The following is a 9106-nucleotide window of genomic DNA, read 5'->3' as shown; positions in this document are numbered from 1 at the left end:
GCGCTAACTGCGTGCTGAGAGACTGCCAGGTACAAGAAGAGTTCTTCACCAGGTACTGGGGTAACGAGCAGTGGTGGGGAAGACATATATTCCTTCAAGCTTTCCAGAGCTTGGTCGCATTCTTCATCCCACTCAAACTTGGCCTTGAAAGCTTGAAAGAATGGTCGTAGTCTGTTTGATAACCGGCTTATGAACCGATTGAGCGTAGCCGCCATGCCAGTGAGATGCTGCACTTCTTTGACTGAGTTTGGTCTTTCCAAATCCTGGATTGCTTTGATCTGAGAGGGATCTGCTTCTATACCTCGGTTGGTCACAAGGAAGCCCAGGAATTTGCCAGATCCTACTCCGAATGCACACTTGGACGCATTAAGGCGCAACTTGTGCTTCTTCAGGATTTCAAACATCTCTCCTAAGTCCTTGAGATGGTCATTCTCATCCTTGCTCTTGACCACCATGTCGTCGATGTAAGCCTCCATTGTTCTGCCTAACAATGGTTCAAACATCTTGGTGACCATCCGTTGGAATGTTGCCCCTGCGTTCTTTAGGCCAAAGGGCATGACCTTGTAACAGTATAGTCCTCTTGGAGTTGTAAAGGATGTGACCTCCTGGTCTGGTTCATGCATGGCGATCTGGTGGTACCCTCTGTATGCATCCAGAAAGCTAAGTCGATTGTGCCCCGCCGTTAGGTCTACCAGTTGATCTATTCTTGGTAGAGGAAAGCTGTCTTTTGGGCATGCCTTGTTGACTGTTTTGTAGTCGACGCAAACACGCCATTTGCCATTCTTCTTTGGTACTACGACCGTGTTGGAGATCCATTTTGGGTAGTGCACTTCTCTAATTGCTCCTGCCTCCAGCAGGTTACCTACTTCTTCTGCCACTATTTCGGCATGGTGAAGTGCCGATCTGCGAGTGCGCTGAATGACTGGTCTGGCTGATGGGTGGACATTGAGTTGGTGACAGATGAAGTTTGGATCAATGCCTAGCATGTCGTAGGGCGTCCAGGCGAACACTTCGATGTTAGAGGTTAAGAATTCTAAGACCTCTAATCTCTCAGTGCTGGACAACGACGAACCAAGAAAAAAGAACTTATCCGGGTTCTTTTCATCTATTTTTACCTCTACCAAGTCCTCCACTGCTTTCTGATCCGCCGCTTTGCCGACATCTGTGAATAGCTCATTACTTTCAGGTTCTTCCACCGAATGAACGTATCCTTTGGCAGCGCGGCTACCATTCACCGTGACGAAGCATTGCTTCGACATGATCTGATCTCCATAGACTTCTTCAATTATACCGGTGTCGTTGGGGAACCGCATTACTTGGTGGTAGGATGACGCCACCGATCGCATGGCATGCAGCCATGTTCTGCCTAAGATGATGTTGTAAGTGGAGGGGACCTTCAATACCCAGAGCTCCACTTGTTTTGTCACGCTTCCTACTCTAACTGGAAGAATTATTTTGCCGACGGGCCATTCTGGCATGGAGTTGAATCCAATTAGGGGCGATACAGCAGGCGCCAAGTCTTTGTCTTGTAGTTTTAGTTGTTTAAATGTTTCGTAGTACATGATTTCACATGAACTTCCCTGGTCAATCAGAATCCGCTTGACGTCAAAATCCTTGACTCGGAGAGTGACGACCAGGGCATCATTGTGAGGGCAATATATCCGTTCTAAGTCTTTATCAGAAAAAGACATGACGTTTGTTGCCTCTGTCTTTCCCTTCTTGGTGGCAGGCTGGGCACTGAGCACCTCTCTTAAATGTTCAGCCTTTTTGATTGATCCTCTGAGCTCGCATACACGCTCAGGTTCAAAAACTCCATGTATCACATTGATAATGCCTTGAGGCGGGGCGTCAATTGGCATCCCGTTGGGGTTATTATGGTCCTGGGGGGCTGGCTGCGTCCCTCCTTCAATGTATTTATCCAAGTGTCCTGCCGCCACCAATTCTTCCAGGTGTTGTCTCAATGGTGTGCAATTCTCAGTGCGGTGCCCCTTTTCTTTATGGAAGGTGCACCGCGATCTTTCGTCGTAGTCTTTCTGGGCTTCTCCTAGCTTGGCTGGCCACTTGACGAAAGGCTCATCTCTTATTTCGCTTAGAATCCGATATATCGGTTTCTTGAACACCGTGGTTATGGCAGTGCGGATTCTCAACCATCTTTTATCTGGGTCTTCTCCGTTATCTCGTTTGCCACGTCCGTTTCTATTCTGACGATCTACTGCATTGACCTTTGTTGAGGTTTTCTTTTCTGGTAATCCGGTCACACTAGATTTTGCTTTGGCACGTGCGCCATCCTCTTCTAGCCTGATGTGCTGATGCACTCTTTCCATCAGGGCTTCCATGGTGAGGGGTGGAGTCATGGTGATCGAGTCCCTCAGTCTGTTCCCGACTGGAAGGCCTCTTTTATACTGTGCAATGGCGAGATTGGTGGGGCAGTCCCCAATCTGATTGAATGTCTCCCAGTAGCGACTATTGTAGGATCTTAGGGTCTCTTTATCGCCCATGTCGATGGAGAGTAGCTGGTCGATCTCCACCGGGGTTTTAGTGTTTGTTCGGAACCTTGTTACGAACGCTTCTGCCAATTGTGCCCAGGAGGCTATGCTGCCCTCTGGAAGTTTCTCGAACCAAGTCAAGCCTAGCTCGCCAAGGCTTGATGGGAAGAGTATACACATTAAGGCCTCGTTTCGCCTGTATACAGCCATGACCTGGCGAAAGTGGCTCAAGTGTGAGTAGGGATCCGTCTTCCCTTCATACGTAGTGAATTTGGGCTGAAGGAAGCCTGTTGGTAGGGGCGCGTTTTCAATCGCCGGGACAAACGGTGAAGTCTGCAGTCTTGCTAATGCTTTGTCCGTTGGTTCGTAGGCAGGGCGCGGTATTGGCATTCCAACCTCGACGCTTCCATGCGTCCGAGGAGCCAACCGCTGTAAGGCAGAAACTCTATGCGGATCCCGCGCCCTGGCATCCTCCTTGCATCGTGCTTTTTCTTCGAGCACGGTTCGTAAGTCGGATGATCTGGGCAACTCTGTCTGTCTAGATCTGGTTTGGTGCGAATGTGAGGGCCAATACGTGCTTCCTTCAGTGTATGATCTTTCAAATCTCGTCCTCTCAGACCTGGAGTGACGAGTTCTGGAAGACTAGGATTGAGTATCACCTATCCTGAGGCTTCTGTTCTCTCCTTGCGAGGGTGTGGTATTCCTACTACGATTTTCTGAGTGGCGAGGGGGCGTCTTGTTTTTGCGCCCCTCTCCTGTCGCCACTTCTTTTTTCTTCATCTGGCGTTTCAAGGCCTCCATGTCCGCCGCCATCTTTCTTATCAATTCATCTTGCTCTTTCACGCGGTCTTCTAGAGCTTGAGGATCGATCCTCCGCCTTTGCCTGTCAGGACTTTGTGAACGAGAGTGACGGGGGCTGTTAGTCCGCCTCCCCCTAGCATCCCTCCTGGAGTTCTGTCGTTGGGGCTCCAAGTCCGCCATGGGAGGGATAGAAGGTAGTCCTTCACGCCTTGCGCCCCCATCTGGAGTTAGCCCGTCGACGGCGGACTGCGGCAATTCTTCAATGTGTGCCATTGTTTGAAAAGAGGAGAAGCTTAATCAAGAGGTTTTGTTCTGTCTGTTTTTCCCACAGACGGCGCCAATTGTACGGGAAAGAAATAAACCTTCTCGTATAATCCTGTTGACCAAGTCTGCGCTCCTCCGTACGACATCGCTTTATCACCTGAAAACACAAACGTGAGCTAGCCAGCGGGTGTGTGCTGGAAACCTCTCCGATGCCTAAGTCAGCAAACTTGACAAATAGACAAAGTTCTGTGTATTCAGAAAGCAAAGTTGTGTGTTACCTCCTCCAAGGTGATGCTTGTGAGCTTTTATAAGTTTCGTGTGGCACAATCCTAGTATGACTTCTACTCCTTCATGCAGAGTCCGCCTAGGATTCATACTCCTGAAAGATAATGCTTATTCTTCAACACCCCCCTCACTGCTTAAACCAAGTGAGACGGCTTTTACCATGGCCGAACTACCACATGACCGAAATAATACTGGCTATGCTGAGCCACAGAGTAGGCCGAACTATCCTTAGTTTGGTTCTTTCTTTGCTACTCCCTATCTCGGTTCTTTCATGTACAAACCATGGTATGTTTAGACCGAGCTACCGAGTAGCAAGGTTCTGACCGTTCTAACCACAATACGTCATGACCGGACTAACTCTGAGACCGGCCTAACTCCAAGTTGCTTCCGGATCGGAGTAACTTTACATTTCTTGGGCCGGAGTAACTTTATCTCTCTTGGGCCGGAGTAACTTTATCTCTCTTGGGCTGGAGTAACTTTTCGGTCTTTTTACCCAGTCCTTCGTACTTTGGGCCATAAAGTCCATCTCATAGCTCGGCCCAATTTTCACCTAAAATTACCCTCTCAAAACCGATTGACAGAAATTTTAAAAATCAAATAATTTATAAGTTGCTCAGTTAATTAATCTGAGCCAAACAGCCCCTTTGAAGTCTGTACATTTCGTCAACGCGGCTTGTAGGGACAGATTGAGGACTTTGTTTAAAAAGTACATATGGGATAACCATCTGAACCTTATTAGAACCCGAGATTTTTTATTTTATTTTTTTGAGGACTTTAATTTTGAAAAGGACATATGGGATAACCATTTGAACCTTATTAGAACCCTTCCAATCCCAATAGATAAAAGAGAGGAGGGATGGCATAGTGATAAGCCTTCTATTCGAACCTGCCTTGAACCCCATAATAATATATTAGTGGCTCGGAAAAAAACAAAAGGGGAAATAAGTCGGTGCCCTTTCTTGGTTATCTATATAAATAAAGGTGGTTGGGTTGAGGTCCCCAGATAAGTTATTCTCGGAAAATGGCCAAATCTGATGGATATAATAGCCCTTTTGATTACAGTAGCGATGAAGAAAAGGAAATTGAAGCATATTTCCCTGACGATTTCAAGCAATATGTGGACACTCAACTCAACCGCTGCCCACTGGTGCGTCCGGATTGTGGTTTCTTCGGTGGATGGGTTTTCTGGAGCCGAGAAGACGACCAATCCGAACATCCTCCGAGTGAGTGGGACTTTTATTATGTCTCTTCTCTTTCTCTCTTCTTCTTCTTCTTCTTCCTCCTCTGAATATGGCATTTATTTATTTAATTTGTAATCATGGAGTTTTATTTATAACTCAATTTTAAATCAACACAGTTACCTACTACCTGTTTTTCAAATCTCACTTCTCTCCTCCAATTTTTTTTTTTTTTTTGTTATCAGATATTTTGGATTTAAAAAAGAAGATCAAATATGTCCTTCGAAAGTGGTTACTCGATTGGTTTGAATATCCATCACTAGTTCAATTTTGGGCATCCACAATGACAATGGAGGACCGGTCTTATCTTACCACTCAAAACCAACCTTTCGCTCTTTCTACATTTGATACAAGAATTGATGATGATGTTAAAGGACCTGTTAGAGGACTTTGTGGGTATAGGATGATTTCTAAGGACTATAAATTTTACACGGATAGAGAGAGTTCAGATGAACAACTTGGGGCTCCTGGCCGTGTGTTCAACCATGGATTTCCCGAATTGACTCCCAATGTAGAACATTACTCTATCAAAGAGTATCCATTGCGCGACCATGCTTTACGTTGCCAAGTTGCACAATCTTTGGCTATCCCACTGTTTGATCTTTCTGCCCACTTATGTGTTGGTGTACTTGAGATAGTTTCAACAATGCCCCCAATAGACTTTCTATCGCACTACTGGGTTGACTGGGAGGTTTTCTGTAATTATTTCAAGGTTGGTCCCCCAACTCACAAATTGGCATTTTTTATGTCTTTCTAATCTTGGTTGATTCATTCCTTTTTTATATGCATACAGAATTGTGCTATCAAAAAAAAAAATTAGATGAGAAGTGTGTTTTTAATAGGGTAAATTACAAAAATATAATTTGTTTAAAATACAGATTATTCCATGTGACTCTGAAAAGTACATCACGCCTCTTCAAACTTTTGATTGTATAACAAATGATTCATTTTATTAATAAATCATCAATTGCTGGAAAATGGCTCTGTGCTCCTCATGTGTCTATCCTACATGAAATTCATAGTTTTTTTGACCAACTAAACACAAATTACAAAAATGAAAGCGCTAATCTTTTGAAATCAAAATTAATCGGACTAAAATAATTAATACAGGACAAAGCTAGATGGACTATTAGCACAACTATTATTTGTTCATTTTTTTTCATCTTGTCAGTGCTGAATGGCATGTGAGGAGTATGTAATTGCATCATTTCCTCACGTTTGTTATCAATATCAATGTGACGCAAAATGTAAAATTAAATGGTAAATTGTTATAATTAAAATTATAAGATCCAAAAAGATACAATGAATAAACTATTGAATTGAGGATAAGATAGCGTGTTGTTTATCTTCTCAGCATGAGCTTCTATGGTAGAAGGAAAGAAAGCAAAGCAAAACGGCAAGTTGTATTTTTTTTTTGCATTCCGTGCTCATTTAGCTGTGACTGAATTGTTTTTCCATTTTAGAGTCTCTTATATGCTTCCTTTTCTTGGCAAACAAATATTCTACATTTCAAAGTGTACAAGATTCCTTAGTCGCATCTTTCCATTCCCCTGCAGGAGGTAGGTCTGGAATCTTCAATTTCGGTTGCAGACCATCACAAGGAAAGAGTAAGTGGTACACTGTAATGTAATGTCAAATTTGATATTTTATTTTATTTTTTAAATTAATATGATAAGGAATATCTTCTGACAATACTTGGACGTGACAATACTTTTCAACCTGCTTCAGAGTGTGAGACATAGTGAAGCCTTACATGAAATCAACAAGGTGTTGGAAGTTGTGCGTGAAGATCATGGTTTACCTGTGGCTCAAGCATGGGCCCCGTGCGACGTTGACTGGACATGCTCAGCTCTAGTTAAGGGTGACATTTTCCATGTGATTAGCTATTCCACAACATATAAGTGCTGGAAATTCAATTGGGCCAACGCTGTATCTCACTTAAGAAAGGGGCAAGGAGTTGTTGGGAGAGCATTCTCGTCCCCCAATGTATTATTTTGCAAGGATGTAACCCAACTTAGCATAATTGACTACCCATTGGCACACAATGCACGGGTTGAAGAATTAGGTGGTTGTTTCGCAATATGCTTGCAAAGTAGTTGCACTGGAAATGACATTTATGTGTTAGAGTGCTTTATGCCGCCAAGCAACAAAGACTATGGTAATCAACAGACTGCATTGAGGAAAATATTGGAAACAATGAAGAAAAATTTCCAAACTTTTAAGCTTGCCTCTGGAGAAGAACTTGGGGAACATTTATGTATTGAAGAAATTTCTTTTCAGAATGGTGAGAAACTTGATTATGTTCAAATGCCCCAAACTACTAAATCTTTGCCTAGGCTGGAGCCCTTACAAAGTGGAGGAGAGATGACACAACTGGATTCATCGAATCAACAATCAATTGATGCATTAAACAATGGAAGTAATGTTGTAAGTGCGGAAAGATGCAACATTGATGTTACTTGTTCACAGGAAAAAGGCAAAACTAGGAGACCAAAAAGAGTGTACAATAGAACTAGAGTTAAAATTGAAATTCCTTTAGATGATATCTTACAAAATTCAACAAAGAGCAGCCAGGCTGCTGCAGATGACCTCAAAGGTATCTGTACTCTTAACAAATTAAAATAAAACATTGCTTGTGATTTTACTTATTATTTTCAACTCGACACTCTTCTCGTAAAGAAATATTTGACATTTTGCACCAACAAACATAAAGTTGTGTCTCATACCTAGATTCTTCCTTTTGCAGTTAGCCGATCTACACTAAAGCGTGTTTGTAGACGTTATGGTTTCCCGAGGTGGCCACCATGCAAGAAGAATATGGTTGGTCAATCTCAACCTAGTGAATCTTCCCGGGGTGTTGATCATCAACAAATATCACAATTAAATTTTGATCTGCCTTTCAATCAAGCCTCAACTACTGTTGTTCACGCAAACCCACATAATATAGCAATTGAAGATGCAAATATTGTGACCATGAGGGCAAAATATATGAATGATATTACAATAAAGTTTCAGCTGTCTTTGTCATCAGGACTGGTTGAGTTGCAACAACAAATAGCTAAGAGGCTGCACTTAGAAGCTGGAAGTTATTATGTCAAGTATAAAGATGAGGAAGATCACGTGATTTTAATAGCTTGCGATGATGACTTGCAGGATTGTATTAGCACTTACAGATTGCTGGGAACTTCCATCGTGGTATCGATTGATCCAAAGTAGTCAATTACCACTAACCAACTCGAATCATCTCAATTTTTTTTGTTGCTGCTATATTTTCTTTTGTTCTATCTTTTGATTCTAGAGATAGTTGTTGGACTATCATGCCTTGTTTCCTCTGTTTCAGGAAGGTTGGGAGTGTTTTGGGTTCTTTTGGTTTCCTCTTGGCAGTTGGATTCTGGCCAACTGTTTCATTCTCCCCTTTTGTAATGTTTTATTAGCATTAATAAAATGTTACTTTCTTTGCTGATCAAAAAAAAAAAATCTTTCACTTCATCAGAATGAACCTCAAATGATGCAGTTATTTCCTGTTTATATGGAAAATGCACAATAGCAGTAGTGTTCATTGACTCCATCATCAACATTTAGGATAGAAATGAAAGACAGGATACAAAAGCCCCATAAAAATTCAAACTCAATTAAATGCAAAGGCAAAACATATGATTCTTTGAAGCACAAAAACAATTTAAATCAATTATGGTTGAGACCAAAGCTTGTAAAAAAATTTAGGATAAATTATGTTAGGTATGCAGACAACCTTTAATAGAAAGCCCAAGCCTGGGGGTGGGGCCCTCGCAACAGAATTTTTTCCAGGCCTGTTTGGCTATTTTTAGCCCATAGAATTTTACCTTATATAATGTAATAGTGTTTATACATTTTAGGGTTAGAGAGAAAAGAGGTACTACTGCCGTTTTTTAGTGTGAGGGAGAAGAAGAGTGTTTGTAATTCTAGACTCAACATAGTGAATTGGTGTAGCTCTTGAGAATATAGACAGGTTGCCGAACTTCGTATATCTGTGTTTTTTGTCTATTTATTTTT

General features: G+C 42.3%; 1 protein-coding gene across 1 annotated transcript; it reads left to right on the top strand.

Annotated features, from left to right (window-relative positions):
* Nucleotides 1-4830: 4830 nt before the first annotated feature.
* On the top strand, nucleotides 4831-8524 carry LOC114311642 (protein NLP6-like). Its single transcript, XM_082902701.1, has 5 exons — nucleotides 4831-5059; nucleotides 5260-5786; nucleotides 6631-6681; nucleotides 6803-7670; nucleotides 7821-8524. Exons 1-5 carry the CDS (start codon nucleotides 4858-4860, stop codon nucleotides 8288-8290), a joined length of 2118 nt encoding a protein of 705 aa, XP_082758827.1. The 5' UTR covers nucleotides 4831-4857; the 3' UTR covers nucleotides 8291-8524.
* Nucleotides 8525-9106: the final 582 nt, after the last annotated feature.

Source organism: Camellia sinensis, chromosome 13 (genome assembly GCF_055761805.1).
Source record: "Camellia sinensis isolate YWXY chromosome 13, ASM5576180v1, whole genome shotgun sequence".
In the NCBI taxonomy this organism is placed as follows: Eukaryota; Viridiplantae; Streptophyta; class Magnoliopsida; order Ericales; family Theaceae; genus Camellia; species Camellia sinensis.
This window is presented reverse-complemented; position numbering and strand designations above follow the sequence as displayed.